This window comes from Gadus chalcogrammus, chromosome 12, assembly GCF_026213295.1.
Source record: "Gadus chalcogrammus isolate NIFS_2021 chromosome 12, NIFS_Gcha_1.0, whole genome shotgun sequence".
In the NCBI taxonomy this organism is placed as follows: domain Eukaryota; kingdom Metazoa; phylum Chordata; class Actinopteri; order Gadiformes; family Gadidae; genus Gadus; species Gadus chalcogrammus.
Genome location: NC_079423.1, coordinates 25371645 through 25397721, shown reverse-complemented (window position 1 = coordinate 25397721; position 26077 = coordinate 25371645). Strand labels below are relative to the sequence as shown.

At 43.9% G+C, this 26077-nt stretch overlaps 1 protein-coding gene across 10 annotated transcripts in view; it reads right to left on the bottom strand.

The window, feature by feature from the left end:
- Positions 1–26077, bottom strand: part of nlgn1 (neuroligin 1) — a 115278-nt gene that overhangs the window by 4567 nt on the left and 84634 nt on the right. For 6 of the 10 annotated variants that reach the window (XM_056604085.1, XM_056604077.1, XM_056604084.1 and 3 more), the window contains 2 exons: positions 1642–1827; positions 261–527 (listed from right to left, as the gene is read on the bottom strand). In XM_056604085.1, coding sequence (XP_056460060.1) covers positions 261–527; positions 1642–1827 — 453 coding nt within the window. Of the gene's footprint in view, positions 1–260; positions 539–1614; positions 1828–26077 lie in introns of all 10 variants that reach the window. The other 4 variants (XM_056604076.1, XM_056604078.1, XM_056604079.1 and 1 more) reach the window with 2 other exon arrangements.

Sequence of the window (26077 nt, the reverse complement as noted above, 5' to 3'; positions counted from 1 at the left end):
TTCCTGTATGCAACAATATGTAGCAGTATAAATGAGTATATAATATGATTATGTTTGGTAATCCTGCAACTTTCCATGACAGCTTCAAATTTAGTCTAGGAACATTTGACTCATTATTTATTTCCGAGCTTCCGACAAACTTTTTCTTTTAATCCAGGTCTTGGATGCGTGGGAATCCTGGCCTGACATCCAAGGGCAGTCCACCGTATCTCCGTACATTCAGGATAAAGGAAGGGGTACTCGTGCTTCACCACCTTTACCTTGCTCCATGAGTATCTGGGGATCATCTGGTATCACGTCGCCATCGATGACGGGTCCAAAGGCGATGTGGTAGCGGGCAGGCTGGATGTCCTGGTCCACCAGCTCCTTGTAGTGCTTCCTCTGGAGACACTCCACCAGCTCCACCGTGTCCTGCAGATTGCAGCCCACCTTGCGGGCCAGCATGCGGGCGTACTTGGCCGGCTGGAAACTCACAGCCCAGCTAGACAACGCCGTGCCGCTCTGAGCTATGGCCCGCTGGAAGAGACCTAGGTGGTTTGGGAGCAAAGGGTAGGGATGGTTGGAAGGGAATGAGTGTATGAGGTTAAAGGTATTGTAGTTTAAGGGCTATTATTAGGGTGTCATTTGTTACAAATGGCTTGGCCGACTTTCAGCTTTTGTTGAGTGAAATACTCAACAACAAATAGAATATCACAGTGGATTCTATATATAGAGTTGACTGTGCCTGCCTCTGTATGAGCCAATTTCGATAACAAACTGCTCCTGGGTCATTTCTGACCAATCAGGGTAACTCTTCCGTGATTGTTTTGGATGATTAATCTGGCCTCTAAATCACAGGTGTAGTAAATGGAACACTTGTCAATGGTGCTCTCCTCTGCTCACTCTATCTCTTTACAACTTTCAAATCTAACCTAGATTATCCTAAAGCATCTTTATATTGAAATAAAAGCAATGGTCTAGTTTTTTGCATGAATGTACATTTTGGATCAAAATAGGAACAGTGAAAAAGACATGGGGAAATAAGAAGTATCCCAGTACATCAACAACAGTAATAAATGGCTGTGAAACAACCAAAACCAACCTCCATGAGCATCTGGGCTCAATATAAACCTTATTGATTGAATAATATTAATGTTTTCCCTCATTAGTAAGGCTCGTTAGGCAGGCAGAATGAAACGCTGGTTGGGCGTGTCAGTTTTTGTGTCACCAAAAAGCATCACCATTTAAACTAACATCTGGTTTGTTATAGATTACAAACATAGAATGTCATTCATCGTGTATGCTTAATGAAATAAATGTATGCAAAATCAATACAGAATACAGATTACTAGGCTCAATGCCTACCACGATGCTAACACGAGATATAATTCAAATAATTTTCGTCATTTCATCATTATTTGTCGTTTAACATAAATGAAGGACATATATGCCGTATAAAAATGTGTTTTAACACAAACCTTAATGAATCCAAGCAATTGCAAGTAATTATTTCAGATAAATGATCAAACAAAGCCATAGCAAGGCCTCTACACAGGGCAGCTGGTCTTTCCCTATAAACGGACACACAGTGCTGCCGAGCCACAAGGCTCCTAAGATGCCACGAGGCCCTGTTACCTTTGGTGGAGTTACTCCAGCGGTTGCCCTCAGAGTAGTGGGAGAGCGTCAGGAGGTTGACACACGACGCCCCGGCCCCTGAGCCAAACACTGTGATGCGCAGGGGGTCGCCGCCAAAGGCCGCAATGTTCTCACTGGTCCAGCGGAGAGCCTGGATCAGGTCGAGGAGGCCGTAGTTCCCCTTGGCCGCTTGGTCTCCCGTGCTCAGGAAGCCTGCCAGAGAGGAATTCAGTTCAGGTTAGGCTCATCTTGTGCGTTTCAGCCCGTCTGTCCACTTCAGAAGGATCAATGTCAACCAGTCACAGTGGACAATTTCAACCTAGTGTTTGAGCAAAGATAGTCCATCCTGGAGGTGAGCACTGGCTTACTATTTGTAAAACACATTATTGGTTTGGAGTAGTTTCGAATTTGAAGTTTGAGTGGCGAAAACTATAGGTCTTGGAGAGGGAAGATTAGCAACATTAATAAACCAACAATAATACAATGAGGTGGCAAAGGCCAGGCCGCAGGTCTGTGTATTATTCCTTTCATGTACATTGACTCACTCTGGATGCTGGTTAGAGCCTCTGTGTTTTAGGGTTCAAAGAAGCACAGTATTATAGCCGGACAACAGATGTATTCCCTCCATAGACCCTCGTGTCAGTTAGCCAAGACGCTGCTATTATTTTACCCTGAAAGATGGTGCGTAAGCGGCATGAATAACATGCTCATCTGCTGGAAGAGAGAGAATAATATGGCAACCGTAAAATAAGATTCAGTTGTGAAAGCAGCCCGGGACATTCTGTTTATTTCCCTTTTCTGTATTTCGGCGGGTTCTGATATTAAATGCTGTACATATATGGTACAACAACGGCGGGTTTGTGTTCAGCACTCATTTCAGATGTGAAGCTACAAACGCACAGGGCCAGATCGATTTTTGCCAACTTCTGGTGGTGGATAAATCCCTCTGCATTTTTAGTCGAGGACGATCAATTTGAAAAGAAAATTGATGAAGAATTAAATATGCCCATAAAATACAACTAAAGAGGCAAGGCAAGGCAAGGCAACTTTATTTATAGAGCACTTTTCATACACAAGGCAGACTCAAAGTGCTTGAGAGAACAAGAGAGTCTTTTATTTTCCTGCCTATCTGGACTTATTGAACAGGGATAACAAAGCAGATGTAGAAAGGGAAACTAACAAGCACGGCCATTTCATAATTGCAATAAAAACAGGATTCCTTTCCCACGGAGCTACTTAAATGGTCGAGCATGCTGAGGCTAACAAACAGAGTTATGGGCCTGATCCGGCAGCCAACACCATATGTACGACGCGTTAACATAATAAAGCTGCAGCGGTAGACACACATTTCACGCCTCTGAAGCATTTCAAAAGCACAATCTTCCATCTGAAAGAAAATAAATGGTGCTTGTAAAAATGCCTTGTGTTGAAACAGTGCCAGGTGACGCAACGCTCCATATATGTTTGACAAAAAAAGTCAGCTGAAACAACCCGGATTCGGTGACGCGTGTGTGTGTGTGCTGTTATCGCAGAGTTTCGGCTCCAGTATTTACTTGCCCCTAGGAACCCAGTCGCCTGGTTACACTCCGACATTGACCTTCGCTCCCGGTGGCTGTCCACCTCCGCAACTACCGCCACTCCGACCACCTATCTTGTTAATCTCTGGTTCCCCTGACCCTGTCTCTATTAACCTGACCTTTCCCTCTATATTTCACTCACTTCCCTCCGTCCATTCCAGGTCTACTGTCCCTCCATTTTTCAATTAGAAACCCCCTGCTCGGAGAAAAACAATCAATATTGCTCTGCTGCTGTTTAGATCAGCCGGCTGAGGTGGAGATGTATTTGTGGTTTGGTGGTGTTGGTGGAATGGGTGGGGGGGAAGAAGGGGGAAGTGGGGGGGAATCACACCCATAGAAGAAGCCCCTCTTCCTTACATGTCTGTCGTAGGAAGTGCTTTGTCCCTTTTTCATCCTCTGAATGTCACTGCTAAAAGCTCTTTTATCAGTAATGGCCTTAATGGCAAACCCACACGCACACGTACACACGTACACACACACACACACACGTTCACATTCTCTCACACACAGACCAACACACACACAAACAGACCCCCCCACCACACACACAATCAAACAAACAGGCACGTCGTTGGCTTGACAGGACTGACTCATTGACTCCATTGGTTTTCCGTTTCATTTCCCGGCAAGTGTTTATTTATTTATTTGTGTGTTTCCTTGATCAAAGCCTAATCTTGTGGAAGCGCCGGCCGCCTATCTACAAAAGAGCATTTAATTGATTCAATTTCACCGGGAGGTGCGGGAAGGCCTAGGCGCTGCGGAGGGGACGACCCGGAGACAGGGAGGAAAATTATTAACAAGCCCACCGCAGTGGGTGAGGTCCAGGAAAGGGCTTCTGATCAACACACACACACACACACACACACACACACACACACACACACACACACACACACACACACACACACACACACACACACACACACACACACACACACACACACACACACACACACACACACACACACACACACACACACACACACACGGACACACTCCAGTAACTCATAAAAGTGAAACATACATAAATTCATGCCATGTCCTTCCAAAGCATGGTGGTTAACTGAGAACAGAATACTGTTCTCACTGGTACACTGTATAGTATTATTTAAGGTTACATAGTTTCAATGTTGTATAGTACTGTCTTCTATATCGTATAGTACAGTATAGTTTATTTTAGTTTTGATGTGTAGTTAACCTTGCGTAGTTTACCTAAGATTAGTAGAGCATAGGATTATATGGTCCATTTCGGAAAGTGTGTGATGACTTGCATCATGGACAGAAAGCTCATCATGTTTATTCAGATTAGCGATATATCAGATGGGGGATTTTCTCTTGCTTTGCTATTGCTCAGCTATTCAACTATATCAGCAAAATGGGAGGAAGATGCATATCTAGAGAAGACAAATACATGATTATGGATGGATTCAAAGACAGATAAATAAAATATTAGTCAATCTTGTTTTTTTAAATAGTTTCAAATATACATGATATTGCATCTTATCTAGATTAAATTTCATATACATAAATACAAAGAAAATGGGTTAGGGAACTTAGGGTTATATGTTAAATGTAAGCGGCTAAACTGTATGTTTATGCTGTGGTGTTTTCAAGATATGGTGTAGATATGAGTCCAAATACCACCACTTCATTGCGAAAAAACAATGAGTGACATTGACATAAAATTACATTTTTTCCCGTTGACTGTGGATGGTGGCAAAGTATTCTGACGACTGGAGCTGCATGCTAGCCTCTTCCTCATGAGCCTCACAAACAGACAGTCATGGCTGCCTCTTGGTTGTATTGTATTGTATTGCATTGTATTGCGTTGCATTGTATTGCTTTGTATTGTACGGCATTGTATTATACCGCATGGCATTAAACTGCATTGTATTGTACTGCATTGTATGGTGTGGTACGGTTTTCGGTAAGGGAAACATAAGCAAGGAGTGAGAGGAAATGAAAAGGAGAGAGAAGGGGAGGAGCACATGGTAAGGTAACAAACACTGGAATTATCCAGTTTTTTCGCAGACTATTTCTGTGTTGTTGAAATTGTTGCCTCATTTCGCTCCCGTCTCACTCAGACATTTAAGGCAAGGGGTGGAGAGTAAAAGGAATACGGTAGGAGTACACTTGTGAAGACAGCGTATAGAGGCACACAACCCCTTCGTGTGTCTCCATTCGCTGCCTTCACAAGTGCGTGAGGGTACTTTAAATCCTGTTTCTTTCCCCCCAGAAATGAACACGTGACAAATACTTGACAACCACCACGCCTATGTACTCACGTCAGAAGGCTTTGGGGGGAAAACTGTCGGCAAGTGTTGGAGTCAACACAAATGACACCCCCTCGAACCCGTCAAATGATTTGGACTTGTTTTTTTTTTAATTCAATGCCAATGATAATGACAATAACGAAATGCCACAAAGAAAAAGCACCTATATACACATGGTTTCCCCATTCTTCTGCCTCGGCTGTAGCTCAAGGGCTTGGAAGATTTGGCAGTTGGTTTCGGTTTTTGAATCATCAAAATCTATTTTCCACAGTCATGGTCTCTGTATGCCCCTAATCCTTACTCTCTTGCTCGCTCTCTCTGTAACCCCTTCACTCCCTTGCTAACTCACCCTGCGGCCTACGGGAGAAGGGGGAGGGAGGAAGAGAGGGAAGGGAGACAATGACCGCCAGAGGAGTGCAATTTCTCATGGTTGGTCTGGTCTCAGATCAGTAGGTTACAAGGCAACACACAGAAAGGGCTTAATATGCATTGACACAACTCAGGGTTAGGTAGAAGGTCAACATGCCAAACATTAAGCAGCAGTTAAATGTCAATCTGATATTAAATGCTGTACATATATGGTACAACAATAAATGTTATGTCATAATTCATCACCCCATCATAAACACACACATACCGTTAACTCACAATGAACCCTTTCCCTCCTGCATACAGACACACGCCAAGACACGACACAAACACACACACACGCACACAAACATCCACTCACACATCAACCCAAAACCAAACACTCTTGCCAGCCCCTGCCAAGTCGGACTGACAGGCTTCATAGCTTGCAGCATACAATGTTGTGTATTTTACCCAGTCACTCTGTCGCACAGAATAAGACAGCAAGACTAACATAACATGAGTGCCCTCACTGCCTTGCTTCTCTCTCTCTCTCTCTCTCTCTCTCTCTCTCTCTCTCTCTCTCTCTCTCTCTCTCTAAACTATATCAACCCTCCATTACTCAACCTCCCTCCATCCCTGCTCTCACACACACACACACACACACACACACACACACACACACACTGGTCAAATTCTCAGACATCTGGCTGTTGTTCTATATGAGAACAGAGAACACATGCATATGTTAATTTGGGTCACTGCCCAACTGTGTTTGCTCACGGGATGAGCATGTGCGGATTAACTTTTATTTGCAACAAATAAAAGAGACAGCGAGAGAGAGAGACACACACACACACACGCACAAACACACACACACACACAAACCGAGGAAGACGGACAGAGGGGTGAAAATAAAGGGATAAAGAGTCAGTATGTTACATATGTTTGTGTATGTGTGCATGTCTATAATTGCAGGAAAAGATACATGGAATGTGGGATTATGAGTTAATATTTATGCAAACATGCTGGTCTGTATGCATGTCAGGGTTTGTGAAAGCATTATACTTCTGTGGCGAAGTCTAAGTGTAATGTTCTCGTGCAGAGTGTCGAAACTCTGACTAAACACTGAGCTAAACCGTAGCCAATGAAGACAGAGTCGTAGTAAACTTGACCTTTTACTTTCTTACTTCTTCATCGACAGATGGTGAAAACTGCAAATAAAATACACAAAATATTGTGTCCATTTATGACAAAACTTTATAACTAAACATCACGTTATGCATATTTATAAATAACAATGGAAACTGTCAAATATTGAAATTAGGCATTCTGATTGACAATTGCATCGCTTTTTAGCTTGTCCACAACTGCGACCCAAATCGCCCTAAACAACATGTCAAACAGTTTTTCGAACTAAATCCACCATAATATAACATCTTCAACATGTCAATCAAAGAACTCACGGCATTGCGTCTCTGATGCCTTCAAGTGGATGCTGATTAATTATGTTCCGACGCACATTTCGGCCATTCTTTCTAAGTTTAACAGGAAGATCGCTGGAAGTGACTAAACCGGAAGTTACTAAACCGGAAGCTGTAAAGTAATTATTTAAGAAATAAATGTAATAATATTAAATGCCTGGAGAGGCAACACACTAAGCCAGATCAATCTTTCAGAGAAAATAATTCCATACCACATATTTACGCAGCTTATAAATTGATTGTCATAGAAATGTATACAATAGAACTTATCAATGTTATTAATTAAATTTCAATTAAACTCAAATGATATGGCTTTAAATTAATGACTGATTTTTTACTTAACAATACACGTTGTGTTTAATCCCAATTAACAAATGTCCCTGACTTCTGACTGTTGTTCTGACGTTTCAGCAAGACGCATGAGCATGATGCATGTGCATGATTCCTAACTTCCTTTTTCACCAGTATGAGCATATCGCCACATTTCACGTTTTGACACCCACCCACGCATACACACTCAGACACAAACACACACAGAAACAAACACAGACAGAAACACACAAAGATGTTAAGAAAAATAGATAAAGGAATGCAATAAGGAGCAGAAAGATAGCGAGCGATAGATAAAAGACAAAGAGATGAAGTGAGTCGGGGATTAAAACAAGAGCTGAAGGAAGACAGCGCGAGGCTGCGCCAATGAATAAGATATAGCGTTATCGAGAGATGTTGGGAGACAGAGAGAACAGCATGTGAGGGAAGGTTGGTGGGGGCGGACGAATGTGGGATGACAACATGAAGAAAAGGGAAGGGAGAACAGGGGGGGTGATGTGTGAGGTAGAGGTGCCAGGTGCAGAGATGTGTGTGTGCGTGTGTGTGTGTGTGTGTGTGTGTGTGTGTGTGTGTGTGTGTGTGTGTGTGTGTGTGTGTGTGTGTGTGTGTGTGTGTGTGTGTGTGTGTGTGCGCGTGTATGTGCACGTGCAAAGTATAGCAAAAGCAAAGTTAGCTCTAGCATGTTGAAGTTGACATGTAAAAACAGATATGTCAGTTGAGTGTGTGAACAGGGAACAGGGTCCACGCTGTACGTTTGAGATGACAGAGAATATTTGATAAAAGGAAAGACTTGTAGTAGTCAAGCAACTAGCCACTATCAATCCCCTAACTGGGGAACTGAGGAGATGAGAGAGGATAGGTAGTTTGTTTCAAATGGATAACTGCGCAAGGTGACAACCGCAGGCAGAGAATAGAGAAACGACAGAGGAAAGAGGCAAAAGAAAAAGAAAAAGGTGAGGGAGGCCATCAGAGGCTGAAACCAGCCTCTATTTCCTCTCTCTTTTCTTTCTTCTTTCTTCCATTTTCCTTCACCCTCCGCCTCTCTCTCATTCTGATTCTGTCTCATGCAGTCTCCAGCTCTCTCTCTCCCTGTTTATCAGTCCGCAGACTGTCATTACTGTTAAAAAATATGTAATTAGCTACCGTGACGTCCCCCACACACCATGGTCGTAGTTTCGTCTTCCATGGATCGTTGCCACCGTTTGAGATTTTTGCAACCAGCAGCGAAAACAATCCACATTTGGCAGATTGAGGGGGGGAATTGAATGGCCGCCTCACACTAGCTCAAGGCTCAATACTCAGCAATATTCAGTCCTTAATTACTTTTTAATTAAATAAACCACTCAAATGGGCGCTAAAAATACATGATATGGAGATGAACTGAGCTCCTAACCGAACAAGGGAAAATAACAGATATTGGTTTTGTATCAGGAAATCTTAATTACATTTCTGCCCACTTTAGAATAATGGCGGTTTACTCTGCATCCAACCACTGCGAACCACCGAAAGGCCATTAGAGGAAATACCTCTACGTTTATCGTCGCAATGCGGGATTTGATTTGAATGCAGCCTTAGTTTCTACCGTGAACTACCTAAAGGCCGCTAGAGGAACTACATGCTAATCTCTACCGTGAACTATTTAAAGGCCGCTAGAGGAACTACATGCTAGTCCCTACAATCTAGTCTCTACTCTTTATGTATCAATCACACTTACTGCTTACTTTCTTCTCTCTTTCACTCTCTCACACACAAGGAGAAAAGGTTAGTTGTTCAGATGGAACTCTCTGCTCCGTTCCTCCTCAATGTCTCGTCTTTGTCTCCTTGTGAAGTTCAATAAAGGTTAAATATGTCCAGGCATTGCTTTGAAGCCCAAACTGTTGATCTTTATTTAAATATTTCTCTTGCTAATGCGTTATGCCCTGTTTACACCTACCCGATAGTGGGCCCCGATGGTGCCTGATGGATAAATCAGCAGCTATCGTTATAACATCGGCAAATAGCGTGGTTGCATCGGGAAACACCGTTACTCTTCCCGGGAACATCGTTAGACAACGGGAAGAAAAGCTCAATGATCGGGCAACATCGGGTAACATCGGCAAAGAACGAACATGTTTGTTAATTTTGGGTCTATCGGGGTAGAATCGGTTACCAGGTGTTGCTATGGACTAATCGGCTATAATCGGGAATAGAACGGGACTACGGGAGTATAACGTAAGACATCGCAAGTCGTTCGGGAATTTTCCTGGGGTACATCGGCTATATTCGTTAATCTTCCGCGCTTTATCGTGTTTTATCGTCTTTATATCGGAAACCTCAACACACGAAAGACCCTTGAGAATCCTCGACAAATGATTGTGACCAAATTGTGTTAAGGAAGACCCTCAATCTGCCACTTGGGTATAAATAGGGGGTGACGGATTGATGTCCTACTTTTATAATTAAAGGGGTACTTCGCCCATTATTATAAAATCGCTATTGTAATATAAAAATAAATATATAAATAAATATCAGTCTAAACCAGTCTCCCCTTTGCCTTCTCCCGAAATGACGCCAAATTCGAAATGACGTCAAATGACGCCAAACGCACTTCGGGTGTCTTCCCTGGCATAAATCGTTATGTTATCGTTATAACATCGGGTATGTGTAAATGCTACCCCGATAAATTGACCCGATCATACATTTTTAGCCCGATGTCACCCGAATCAGCCCGACTTCAACATCGGTGGTCCATCGGCCATTAGCGGCCATTAGCGGGATGGTGTAAACGGGGCATTACCTTTCAATATGAATATTTTGAGTGTACTGGATTTTGTATGTGTAAATGCTACCCCGATAAATTGACCCGATCATACATTTTTAGCCCGATGTCACCCGAATCAGCCCGACTTCAACATCGGTGGTCCATCGGCCATTAGCGGCCATTAGCGGGATGGTGTAAACGGGGCATTACCTTTCAATATGAATATTTTGAGTGTACTGGATTTTGAATGTTGAGACCACAAAATTACTTCCAGACAACGGTTTAGTCCTTGAAAAGCATGTCACTCTGTTATTAATTCAGCAATTAGGTCGGCATAGACTCCAGTTTATGCTAACCTCTGTGTCTTCCTCCTCCATTATATTCATGATGCACTGCATATCATTCCATAGTTCTGTACCTGACTTGTATTTGACGTTCCAGCCCATTCGCCCGCGCATCTCAAAGGGGTTCAAATGTAATCGGCTCATGGAATGCCCCCCTCCTTCCCGTTCGATGCTGATGTACTTTCCTCTCAGACATATCTCTTTATCGATCCAGCCCTGCACTCTACACAGCAGGTCAACTCATAATCCACTTCATTATTCAATGTACCTCACCTCAAGCATCCTCACGCATGCACGCACACACACAACCACAAACACACACACACAAACACACACACACACACACACACACACACACACACACACACACACACACACACGCACACACACACACACACACACACACACACACACACACACACACACGCACACACACAACCGCAGAGCGTTACATTGCACTGATGTGTTGTTAAGTTACACCTCACACATCACCGCAGCAAGCCACCTGCCCCACTTCTCCTGACCCTCTTACATGGAAAGCAGCTCCAATATCCTCATAAAGAAAGACAATTAGGGACCCCTGTAAGCTTCTACTAAAGAGAAATGAAACGCACAGCTGACGCTACGCCTCGCTACCAGCACCATTTTAAGATTGTGGATTTTGTGTCATAGATATGATTAACACTTTCTGATCAATGTAAAAAATGTGACAGTTTGATGGGATTGACCCAGAAATTGTGTTTGTTAAACGACAAAAAGCATGAATGCATTCCAAAGCAATCCAAAGAGAGAGATGAGCAACAACAGACGGCAAAAACAAAAAGAGTAAAGGAGTTGAGGGTATGATTCCCCCCTCTAAGGTTAGATGAAAGCGAGATGAAAAGGGGAATGAATGGCAGGGAATAGAGCGTTGGTAAGTCAGCAGTATCGGCGACAGTCTCTACTGACGAAGCCCAAGCACATCAATTAGGCATGGACTAACTACTATGGTGGTAATATATTTTATTCATGTGTCGTATGGCTGATCAGTCTTGGAGTGGACGCACTCCACACACACAAACACACACACACACACACACACACACACACACACACACACACACACACACACACACACACACACACACACACACACACACACACACACACACACACACACACACACACACACACACACACACACACACACACAACTCACATAGAAAGATGTTCAAAGTTTGCAACGTGTTATAAGCCACCAAATCGGACGTGGGCGCAAGAGGGCAAGTCATCCTGTGTGTATATGCATTTGTATTGTGCACGTGTATGTGCACGTGTGTGTTGTGTGCGTACATGAGCTTGTGTGTGTGTGGATGTGTTTGCGTGCATGTAAGCAGGTGTTGCATGTGTGTGTTTGTGAGTGCATGTGTGTTTGCCTGGGATGTGTGAAGGGGATTTTGAGGATACACATGAAACTGTCAGAGGAAAACTAACTCAAAGTCGAGCGTGCGCTGTCAGCCTTGCAATGCATGCTGGGAATGTAAGATTGAAGCACAGAGAGAGACAGAGACAGAGACAGAGAGAAGGGGAGGCAGAGGGACAGAGGGAGAGTGATAGAGAGGGCGAAATCAGATGGAGAAGGAGAGCTGAAGAAGAACAAAGAGAGAGAGAGTGATACAATTAAAAATAGATGGGAGAAGGAGAAGGGGTATAGAAAAGGATGGTGAAAGACAGACAGCCAGATACTCACACACACTCAGACACACGCACATACATACACTCACACTCACACACACACACACACACACACACACACACACACACACACACACACACACACACACACACACACACACACACACACACACAAGATAACGAGAGAGAGAGGAAGAGAGAGGTGCCATGCCGTCTTGGGGGACTAGCTGTCAAACCTCTCTAGGAGTGTGAGGGGAAAAGAATATCTTCAACAGTGCAGGTGTGTGTTCACACACGTACACAAAAAGACAGACAGACAGACAGAATTGCAGTCGAACACACACACCCCCACACACACCCCCACACACACACACACACACACACACACACACACACACACACACACACACACACACACACACACACACACACACACACACACACACACACACACACACAGGAGGTTATTGTAGACAGGCGCCTATTGAAGTCTGTGCGCACACGCAGACACACACACACAAGCCGACACACACCATTGTCGGAAGTCAGGGTTCCCACAATTCTTTGCGGTAGAGAGCCAGACAGGGCCTTATCACAAATGAAATTCCTGAATAAATAAATAAATGAGAGAAAAGAAAATTCCAGAAAATTGATTTTGTGGTTGGTATTTATGATTAAAAAACAGCCGGACGTCTGGAGTGGCATCAAAAATGATTGACACACGCACACACGCCTATGCACACACACACACACACACACACACACACACACACACACACACACACACACACACACACACACACACACACACACACACACACACACACACACACACACACACACACACACACACACACACACACACACACACACACACACACACACACACACCTTTAGAAGGTGGTACCACAACACATTTTGGCACCATGCTTGAAAACCAAAATATCCCTAGTTTGCAATCTTTGAAGATAGAGGACAGAACGTATTTTTCGACCTTGCCATTTTTCAAACACAACAATTTGTTGAATCTGAAAAATGTGTTTGACAACATGAGGACAATAGAATACCAAAGTGTGTGTTTGTGTGTTCAACACAACACTTTCTTGTTAGGAAATCAGGTGCTCTGAATGTCCCACCTTGCTCTCATCACAGCCTTTCGTCAAACCATCCTCGGAGTGTGTGTTGGGAAAGGTCCTTGAGACTTTAACTGTAATAAAAAGCAGTGTATCAATAAACCTGACTCGAATTCTTGACAAACTGTAATTATTTCTTAGTTGTGTGTGTATGTGCGTGTGTGTGTGTGTGTGTGTGTGTGTGTGTGTGTGTGTGTGTGTGTATGTGTGTGTGTATGTGTATATGTGATTTCCTACGATAATTGAGGAAGCCTTGTGCCTAGAGTGAATAAACTTGTGTTTACTCACTCTAACGCAAGTTAGAGTGAGTGTCTTGGCAGACACACACTTGAAAACATGCACACATACATGCACGCATGCACATATGCATGCACCCAAACGCACACACACACATGCACGCACGCACGCACGCACGCACGCACGCACGCACGCACGCACGCACGCACGCACGCACGCACATACACACACACACACACACACACACACACACACACACACACACACAGACACACAGTAGATCTATGGGCTCAAGACTGGGTCTGAAGGTTTGGGCCAAGGTGATGTATGACACAAGGCCTTGCTCATAGATCTACAAGATACAATGAGCTTGACTTCACACAAAACACACGCATGTGCCCAGACACGCACACAACGCACATGAACACACACACTAACACACACACACACACACACACACACACACACACACACACACACACACACACACACACACACACACACACACACACACACACACACACACACACACACACACACACACACACACACACACACACACAATACCTAATACATACATAGTAAGTCACACTTTCTGGGAACTTCTGGGAGAGCAGTATGGAGTGGCTTTAGTTTGAAGGATACACACACACACACAAAGGTACAGCACTTTAGTGCAAAATGAGGCCAAAATATTACTCTGGCCGACCTATTATTTTTGTGTATCTGTTTACTTTCATTAATTCATATACAGAAGCCCTCCTCAGAGAAAACATGAAACTATATTTTCCACACTTCCTTTTCCACTCGTTCTACTAACCGATCTTGTTCAAAGTATTATGCAACTAGGATAATTAAAGTCTGCGCACAGCCTCCATGGAGGCTTATTGTTCTTCCTTCCAGGCCTATTGTTAGCCTGACATCATCGTCCAAACTGTCCAAACTGGTTCAAAGCATTCTGCAACTTTAACCTCTTGACTCAAACAATGAGCTGGTTTAAATGGGAGCCTACCCAAATAGCCTCACTGGCCTTACAGGGCTGACGGTTCAGCAGATGCATAGAACACATTCAAGCAGGACCCAAAGCAACGTGTGCAGGGGCCATCCACAGCCCTCTCTAAAAGATAGATACAGAGCCCCATCTGCCTTAGCGTCTGGCCAGCAGTGACCCAAATGGATGAAACGTAATTTAAAATTGAGTGTTTCATTGTAACAATCTTAAAGAAAATATTTATCGAGACGGATGTCATGTTTGTGTTCTGAAATGTTTATCCGAATGCGGTTATATAGAGCTTGATATGGGAATGATTGCGAATTAGCAATTAAAATACCATACTGGTTCGATTATTCTTCATAACTCTACCTAAATCATCAGCAAAGGCCAAATTAACATTTATTTAAGACCTGATGAGCAATACAGAGCTAAGGACAAAAATAAGGGCTAATGTCTGTAGACATCCGTGACTAAACTCCAGATTTCTACCGTGCATTGCCTCCACACTAACCACCCACTTTCTTTCTAATCAGAGCCTGCCATCGATTTCAGATGCAGACGTACATTCAAAGTCGATGCCATTACCCGATCACACCTTTGTCCTTATTCGTCTTCTCCTTCAATCCGATTTAATCTCATCATTTCATTCTCGCCAACACAACTCAGTTCTCCCTGTCTCGCTCTCTCTTTCTCTCTCTCTTTACAGATCAGCCAAATGTCCAAGAGCTTTAATTTTTTTTCTCTCTCTCTCTCGCTCTCTCTCTCTCTCTCTCTCTCTCTCTCTCTCTCTCTCTCTCTCTCTCTCTCTCTCTCTCTCTCTCTCTCTCTCTCTCTCTCTCTCTCTCTCTCTCTCTCCCCCGCCACCCCCCCTCCCTCCCCCTCTCTCTCGTCTTCTCTCATTGAATCCACAGAGGCAATCTTCACTTCACTTAATGATCCACCACACAAAGCAATAAGGGACAGCTTGTGCTTTGAACAAATGATCCTTATAATCAGCAAATAGATTGCGTGTGTTTTTTTTGTGTGTGCTTGTGCCTGCAAGTGTGTGCGCTTACGTGTGTGTGTGTTTGTGTATGTATGTGTGTGTGTGTGGGCTAGTATGTGGGTGAGAAGTGCAAGAGGTGTGTGTATGTGTGTGTCTTTGTGTGTGCGTGTGTGTGTGTGTGTGTGTGTGTGTGTGTGTGTGTCTGTGTGTGTGCTTGTGAGGGATGTGAGTGTGTTTTGTTTTTACATAGGCACTAAGGCAAAAATATATACAAAAAAAAATACTTTTTTTTAGGTGGGCATTACCCACCATACCGTCAAATGTTTATCTATGATCACATAGATAACCATAGCTTCAAATGTGTAGCTAGAAAGTGTGAGTGTTTACATCTGTGCTCTTGACAACCTATATAGCTGCATATTCATCTGCACATCTTTCACCATAAGCTCACACACACAGCTTGTCGTTTCTGTCCAGGAGTTTCTGCAAATTGACATTTTTGCAATATTCCTTCTGACAGAAATCATTAAATTAGCAAGAGGGCATCGGATCCGTGCTATCAGCCTGCTCCATCCATAATAGAACACCTTAGATTTTCAGGGGCTGGAGCAGATTAGACAGGAAGGGGAGAGATAAATCGCCAACATCAGAAAAGAACCCGATTGCCCTAAATGTCAAGGTAAAGTAAACCCTTAAATCCCTTTTTTCAGTTGAACACCGTTCTGTTTGGTTTCTCACAAAGTGTTGTTGATGAGAATTTCCGTTTTATTATTTACTGGAATGTAAAAAGCTGTTAAAGGACGGAAATTCTCTGTAAAACACAGAGAGATGTGTCTGCTTTTTCCGCCTGAAAAGGCCTTTCTAGAGTTTTCTATTGGCTGCACAACCTGCTTGAATAAGTCTCTTGACAGTGTTTGACAACACCGGTAGTCCCTGCTCCTATCGAACACAATGTGTCTGTTTTATCCGGAACTGTCTCTACAGGCACAATGTTTACTCTTTTAGGCCTATATTGTTACCATTAACTTACCACCAGGACCTTTTCATATCGGCCATCTTAATCCATACAAAATATCCAACCCACTTCAGTTTTGTCTTTGTTGCAAATGCTGCTTTACAATCAAGTAGCCTTCAGGTTCTAAATTATGTCCTAATGCCTTTTCTGACGAGTTCAGTGCGAATATTAGCATATCGCCAAAGCTCAGTGTTCAGACCTCCTAGTTCAGGCAACACAGCATCAGCGTCAGATAAAAAGGCTTCCTATCCCAGTGGATACATGTGTCAGATCGCAATGCTACGACAATACTGCATCTTCCTCATTCAAAACAGAGTCAGACAAGTTCTACTGATCTTATTTTACCTTCAGGTCGTTATCATGAGTTGTATTTAAAACCAAGACATTATTCTCAAAATAAACTTGATTAGAATACATTTCATTTTCAAACATTTCCTAACCAAAAAGAGTGCATTGCTGTTTCTCTTAAATGTTATGCTATTTAGCTAGACCTGGTTACAAAGTCGTCCTGGAAACACAGAGCTAGTGTTTTGTTTGAACCCAGCCATGATGTAACACGACTCTAAAGTAAAAGAAATGACACATAATCTAAAGACGGTTATCTAACTTCAGACGAGGTGTCTGACCTCCAACATGTTTGGTCTGAGAATGTGTTGTAGGACTTTGACACTGTTTAGTCTCATGCTGTGTTGTCTGCCTCTGACACAGTTTAGTCCGATGATGATTTCCCGGGCCTTGTTTCGTCTGAAGCCATTATTTATTTATTTATGTATTTATTATTGCCTCAAGTTAGAAATCTGATGCTGAGGTCTGATGTCCTAATGTGAACACCGGGCCCTAAAGTATGTATTCAATAAAACAAAATAAAAAGTTCACTTATAAAGAACTATAATCAAAAGTCTGGGAATCATTTGGCATTTATGACATGGGGAGCCTTGATCGTATCACTATCTCGCTCTCTCTCATCAAGATGATTGGCCTCTTAAAGCCTTTAAAGGCGTCCATCTTCCCAAGCATAAGAGCTTGGGGAGCATATTCCTGTGCAGCACGGCAGAGTTAGTATGCCCAGAGCATATAGGCATTGAGCCACCAAGAGCTCCTAGTCTACCCCAGTGCATACACTACAAGCCAAGCTCAAATTCACTGGAAAGTAAACAATTATTAATCAGTTCATATGTTTAACAATTGATAAGTTTGCCTTTTGGATTTGCCTGGTGCATTCAGGCTAGTAGAGTGTGAGAGTACAAATTACAAGTCCGGAAATCATTTGCGGAGTCTGTGTTGTGCATTTGTGATGATTGACAATGCTAATCTAATGCTTGAAAGGTTGGTATGTAATTCCCTTTCTGTAACGCTGGGCTGTTTCTGAAATGAGGCAACGGTTGCAGCAGTAAATACAGCCAGTGGTGAGGCATTGGTGGGCACCGTAGCCTAAGAAACTGAATATAAGTTTCTTAAAGCCTTATGATAAATCCCTTTGCTTCCCTTCTTCCGGCGTTCGAGGTCCAGGCTGTGGTCAAAGAGCTTATCGGCTGAGAATATCATCATGCTGTTTCTTGGATTGCAGTACACTGCGGCATATTAATATTCAAGCGGGCCAAACAACTCAAACATCAATATCGTGCAACTGCATAGCTTGGTTTCACCACACTATTCCAAAGCATGCTTGACAAACAAAAGTCGCTTTGGATACATCTTGCTAAAGAACTGACAAATTAATTCACTAATGAAGGATGTGTGAAATGGGAAAGGGGAAAGTGACTGCTTTGCACATCTTTCTCAAACTATCAATCCCCTTTCTCCTGTGTGCCGCGTGTGTCATTTTTAATAACAAAATCGATCTAGCGAGCCTATTTTATTGACTCTGGTTCAAACTGCGGTCAGGCGCACGGCCGTTTACGGTCAGTTGGTCTCTCCATAGCTTCATTTGAGAACCTTGTTTTAATAAGATAGGTCTATAGAATAAAAGGCATGGCTGTATGTACTAGTTTGCCCTCCCGCTGAAGGATTATCTCTGAAGCTGCCCACACACTTACTCGCGGCGCTCAGTTTGCCCTGTTCTGGTCGAGGGGCATCGCTGAATGGATCAATCAATTCAGTCCGTTGGCCAGTAAAGACACCCACGACCCCACTGATTATATTTACCTGAGTAATTACTTTCTTTACAGAGTTTGAGAGAACAGCGTCAAATCTCCGCATCGGACAGATAAATAAATCTTAAGAACCGCGCACCACAGGGCTCGACAAGACCATTTTGATTTAATTTCCGAAGCTAGTCAAATCAAAACTATCCTGTCCCCAAACAATAATTCCAAGAAATTGTATTAAGGCTCTTATAATACATACAATCCAAGAGAATATGCTTGGCCTCGGTTTTGATAGATTTCTAGGCCTTTTTTTCTTTTTAGCTATTAGTATAGGCTTCAGATTAACCAGATTAAGATATGTGTGTGTGTGTGTGTGTGTGTGTGTGTGTGTGTGTGTGTGTGTGTGTGTGTGTGTGTGTGTGTGTGTGTGTGTGTGTGTGTGTGTGTGTGTGTGTGTGCGTGTGTTTGTGTGCGCGCACGCTTGTCCGGGTGTCTTCAGTCTGAAAGGTTAATTGGCTGGCTTCTCTAGTTCCGCAGTCGGGAGGAAAGGCAATCTAATAGTTGCAACACTTCCCTACTTCCCTGGCCCCCGCAAATGCACGCCTCAGACATGAGTGTGCGTATGCTTGTTTGTGTGTGTGTGTGTGTGATTGTGTGCGCACACACACAAACCCACGCACACGTGGCTTTCAGTTTGTTGTGTGCCCGTGTGGTTGTGGGACAAGGCCAGAAAGAGAATATATTGTTTTACTCTTTCCGGGGAGTGAAAGAAAGTTAATTAGAACAAATAAAAGGTCACCTGAAGTAATTATATAGTGGACATTATTTACAATGGTAAAAAATATTTGCATCCGTACCAGAAATCAAACTAGTCAGCAGGTCAAAGGTGTCTTGTCTCTGGGACTGACCTTGGGTTGTGATTGTAAACACAACGGTGGGAAAGTCCAGGTCTGGAAAAAAGTTATAGTCTATTTGAGCAAGAAAAGAACTGAGGCAGCACATTTCTCTCATTAGCTGTACCTTTCGTCTGTGCTGAAGTTCCAGAAGGTCGGCTGGAAATACTGGGGAGGTCTTCTGGTTTTTAAACCTGCACTGCACTCTACACCTTCCGACGTAGGGGGCTATGAAGGACTTAAAAACTTGCTTGAGAACGCAGTCAATTTTTTTTGGCCTCTTGTAACCACAGCTTAACCCATTTTGAGAAAAAAAGTCTTACCCCAGACCCTAATGCACCAAAAGGTGATAAGATGCTTTCTCAATATAGCTTTCACAAGCACTGGTGCAAGAGCATGCAGAGAGGAGCGTGACGTTCAATATTTTAAAATGTACCCCAGGCCTCAGGTGAGAAGGGTTCAGTGTGCAGGTGTCGTCAGCCATCAGTTTATCAAGTACGCTGCAAGATGGGCGGATATAAATAATCTCTCTCCCCTGCACACACACAAACACACACACACACACACACACACACACACACACACACACACACACACACACACACACACACACACACACACACACACACACACACACACACACACACACACACACACACACACACACACACACACACACATACACACAGAGCATGAATGTTGCATTGGTTTGACTATAGAGAGGGTTCTTAGACGAGGCAGATCTGGGCTCATGTAATAGTGATGCTCGCTGAGAAGTCAACCTGCATAGCTCTCTCAAACACAAAGCCACTGTGCATGCTCCCTGCACAGAGAGAGAGAGAGAGAGAGAGAGAGAGAGAGAGAGAGAGAGAGAGAGAGAGAGAGAGAGAGAGAGAGAGAGAGAGAGAGAGAGAGACAGTGGGTAAGAGTGAGAGATTCTATATTTACTATATTTAATGCATTTATCAATGTTTTATTTGAAGACATTGTCGTGAATGAGGGACAGATTTGAAAGAGGAAGTAACACACGTATGTACGTATGCACGTACATACACACACTTTCACTCACACAATATGTGCAATTTATGCAATGTTTCTCTTTTTTTTTTAAATTTCTTACCTAACATTGATTATAAAAAAAAGAGAGAGAGAGAGAGAGAGAGAGAGAGAGAGAGAGAGAGAGAGAGAGAGAGAGAGAGAGAGAGAGAGAGAGAGAGAGAGAGAGAGAGAGAGAGAGTGAGTGAGCAAGAGAGGGGTAGAGACAGAGACAGAGAGAGAAAGAGAGAGAGAGAGAGAGAGAGAGAGAGAGAGAGAGAGAGAGAGAGAGAGAGAGAGAGAGAGAGAGAGAGAGGTGAGCAAGTGATGAGTTCAAGGTGGCGATCTAAAAGCAGCGCTGCAGCCAATGCCACCAGAGCCAGGCTTCAAGGCCAGTGGTCCGGGAACAGGCAGGCAGAGAGCAGCAGGCGGAGGTGGATGTGGACGCAGTGGGTCTGGCTCTGGTGGTGATCTTGCTCCTGCACCGGCCGTCTATCATGTATGACTTGGGTCTGCCCCTGGTGGACGGTCTGTTTGAAGTCACACATTCAAACAAACGGTCCACCAGAGTGTGTGTGTGCATGTTGGGTCATGTGTGTGTGTGGATGTTTGTGTGCGTGTACATGTGTGTTTGTGTGTATGTGTGTTTGTGTATGTGTGTGTGCTTGTGTACGTGTGAGTGTGTGTGTAAGTGTGCAACCGAGTGAGAGAGGGAATGATTGAGAGGGAGAGAATAACAGAGAGGGAGAGCGGTAGAGAGAGAGTGAGAGATAGAGAGAGAGAGAGCTACGTAAAGGGCCTGTATTTGTCCCGAAATGACATGCTGGGGTTATGCAAGGATCTTGGATGTTCTTGAAGCTTATTCAAAGAGAAAAAGTGTGAACTCATCAAAAGGCCTGAATTATTATTCAAGTGTTGTTTCTCTATGTCTGCTGATTGACAGACCAGACACATTCACAGTCAATTATGAGAGCCAATTAGGTTCTCTGGACCATGCGGCCCCATTTCCACCAGACTGTGAGTAAGCACAGCGAAAGGAAAAAAAAAAACAGCACAGCGAAAACCACCCTTAGCACAGCCCTGCCAAATCCCACAGTTACGAAAGCTATGACTTGACTTCCCACACACTGCCTTGTGGATGAACCAGTGTCTAGCCAAGGGTGTTAGGCATAGCACATTGTACGCACATGAAGAGAGACACACACACACACACACACACACACACACACACACACACACACACACACACACACACACACACACACACACCCACGCACGCACGCACGCACGCACGCACGCACGCACGCACGCACGCACGCACGCACGCACGCACGCACGCACGCACACACACACACACACACACACACACACACACACACACACACACACACACACACACACACACACACACACACACACACACACACACACACACACACACACACACACACACACTAAGTCCGCCACCGGCTGTTATGTACTGTGAACATATTTGCATTTCAGATACATTTGCAAAGGGGAGTGAGCATGAATGAGGGGCAGATAAGCGCAGACATCACAGGAGGAAGAGGAGGAGGAGGAAGGGGAGGAGTAGACCAGAGTAGAAATAAGGAGAAGCGAAGAGGCAGAGGAAGAAGAAGAAGAAGAAGAAGAAGAAGAAGAAGAAGGAGAAGAAGAAGAAGAAGAAGAAGAAGAAGAAGAAGAAGAAGAAGAAGAAGGAGAAGGAGAAGGAGAAGAAGAAGAAGAAGAAGAAGAAGAAGAAGAAGAAGAAGAAGAAGAAGAAGAGGAAGAAACAATTGAGGGATAATCGTTATGGGTTGCGAGGGAAACAAAGTTTTGGGTTAAACTGGGGAAGGGAGGAGGAGCAAGAGGGGGTGGAAACAGGGGAATTGGGGAGGAGAAGAAGAAGGAAGGCTGGGGTGGGGGAGGGGGGCTGCACATTGAGAAAACGACAGCGGCGTCCTAGATAAAGAGGTTTAATTGACTGTTATGGAGCCTTGTGGTTGTATAGCAGCCCGCTAATAGCGAGCTAGAGGCTACGGCGCGCTAACTCCAGACGATCGCCGGACACGCGGGGAGCAGTGCTCGTCTCATTACCGTCACTGTCCTCCAGCTCTCCCTCCTCTCTCCCTTACTCTTACTCCCACTCTCTTTTTCTTTCTGATAGTACCCTTTTTTGTACAAGTTTGTACTGATGAGTCCCCTCATCAGTCTCCCTCTCTCTCCCTCTCTCTCTCTCTCTCTCTCTCTCTCTCTCTCTCTCTCTCTCTCTCTCTCTCTCTCTCTCTCTCTCTCCCTCTCTGGAGGGAGGGAGGGAGGGAGGGAGGGAGGGAGGGAGGGAGGGAGGGAGGAGCATGGGAAAGAGGATGACATCATTCTAGTTTGACGTCACCATCTCTGCTCAGGCTACAATTTCTGGGATTATGTTTGTGATGTCGGCCAAACATGACAGCACCTGACATGCTAGCGTGGCAGTGAGGGACGCAGAGGGAAAGACCAGGCCATTCATGGGGAACCCGTTGATAGTATAGTGAAGTATTGAATAGTGACACAGAGAAATGCCATTATATCTAGATATTTAATAATGGTAAATGGACTGAATTTAAGCGCTTTAAAATATTGCGCTATAAAAAACGGATTGATTATTAGTACCTGACATTCACCCATTCATAAACACATTCACACACCGACGATGGAGTCAACCATGCAACGCGACAGCAAGCTCGTCTGGAGCAGTTAGGGTTAGGTGCCTTGCTCAGGGACACCTCGACACTCCTGGGATCGAACTTGCAACCTTGCGGTTACCAGCAAACCCGCTCTACCTCCAAAGGTACTGCGCCCGATCAATATTATTATATCAATAAACATATTCGAACACAAATATATCAACAAATTGGTGAGGTGGGGGCATCCTGCTGTAGTTCAGTTGATTCACTAAAGGCAAATAGTTCCCCCTCTATGGCTCTCCTTCCTTCCTGTTCTCTCTCTCCATCCCCCCTCGGACCCACCCGCTCCATCTTCTCATGGTGTGCCCCCCCCCTGCTCCCTCGTTCGCTCTTTGCTCTCCCCGTAACCACCGCAACCCTTATCCTGCGCACAAGTGCACGCACACACACACACACACACACACACACACACACACACACACACACACACACACACACACACACACACACACACACACACACACACACACACACACACACACACACACACACACACACACACACAGCCCCAGGGTGCTCTAATAGCCTATTGATTTTCCCCAGTTCACTTTCACTCATGATATTAGCTGTCTATTAACCATAACCGGCAGCCTGTACAGGCATGTCAGCCTGTTTTTCAACACACACACACACACGCACGCACGCACACACACACACACACACACACACACACACACACACACACACACACACACACACACACACACACACACACACACACACACACACACGCACACGCACACGCACACTCAGACACACACACACACACACACACACTAAGTCGGAAGAGCACCAGAGACCCAAAACAACACCCCTTTTAATAAATTGGGTATGTTTTGTGAAATATTTTTTATTCGTTTGATGTTGTATGATTTGCTTTTCTTAGTTATCACTTTTGTTTGGTACTCCAAATACCATCATCACATTCTTGCTGTCATCTCTAACAATTTAAAATCACTGCCACTTGCTGAGAGGGAATCTATTTTAATAATCACATATACTACAAAGGGGATAAAAGAAAATACTGAAAAGAGCTGACGAAAAAGATGTTTCTGGATTTCCATTTGCCATTTAACAACCTATTTTTATTCACTGTTTTATCCTTTCATAAAAGACGACCTCCAGTACACTATAATATGTTTAATATGGTCTTATGCAATCCCTGCCGCTATAAATCGACTCCAAACTTACCACAATATTTTTTCACAATTTCCCCAGCTAATCTCCAAATTTGTGCTTCATCTGATTGGCAGTTGCCTCCACCAATCCCGAAACCCAACAAAGAATGACTGAATCTAGGGAAGCTACAAGCGGCATTCTGTACTCTGCATTTCTTTACTTGATTTAGGAATATTGGAATATATACATAAATGAATGCATTACTTTGAGAACTTATATGCACTAGAGTGATGATGTAGCATTCACAAGCATGATCCCACAGGAGGGCTGGGCTAACACTGGGCTCTGAGGACAGAAGGAGCTAACTGGCTGTGTCTGTTTGTGTGTGTATGTGCCTGCGCGTGCATGTATGCCTCTTTGTGTGCATGTATGTATGTGTGTGTGAGTGTGCATGTGTGTTATGGGTGTGTGGGTGTGTGAGTGTGCATGTGTTTGTATGTGTGTGTGTGTGTGTGTGTGTGTGTGTGTCTGTGTGTGCATATATGCCTCTGTGTGTACATGTATGTGCATGTGTCTGTGAGTGTGCATGTGTGTGTATGTGCCTGCGCATGGATGTATTCAATTCAATTCAATTAAAAGAAAACTTTATTTGTCCCCAGGGGGCAATTGAGGGCACATAGCAGCAGCATTACAAAGGACAGGGCCATGTCCAAACAAAACAAAAAACAAACAAAAACAAAAACACAGCATTGCTACCTGGCAGACAACACACACAAGCACAGGTGTCCACAAACACACACATCCATATAAACATGCATAAAATATGCAAAGTGCACGCTTACAAATGGAGAACTGACTCCCAAAAGTGCAAAATGTGTCAAATAATATATATTACATAAATATAAAGCGCAATCAGCTAACAAATACCATGCTGGTTACAATGTGTCTATGTATGCCTCTGTGTGTACATGTATGTACGTTTGTGTGAGTGTGCATGTGTGTGTGTGTGTGTGTGTGTGTGTGTGTGTGTGTGTGTGTGTGTGTGTGTGTGTGTGTGTGGTGTGTGTGTGTGTGTGTGTGTGTGTGTGTGTGTGTGTGTGTGTGTGTTCGCTCACAAGTTTTTGTACGGGCCTGAGTCTATTTCTCCTGCACTCTAATTAAACACCTGTCTACTTCCTGTCTTCCTCTCAGCACTGCCTAGAAATTACAGAGGGAGAAAGGGAGGGAGACACACAGAGGCACAGAGGGGATGTATACAGGGAGAGAGAGAGAGAGAGAGAGAGAGAGAGAGAGAGAGAGAGAGAGAGAGAGAGAGAGAGAGAGAGAGGGAGAGAGAGTGAGAGCAATTATAGCAAGAGAGAGATGAGTCAGTCACATGGAACCGGTATAAATGAGAGGAAGAGAGAGAAAAATGAGGAAGGAATCCTTTTTCTCTCTCCGAAGGATGTAGTGTCCCGCTGTAACTGTTC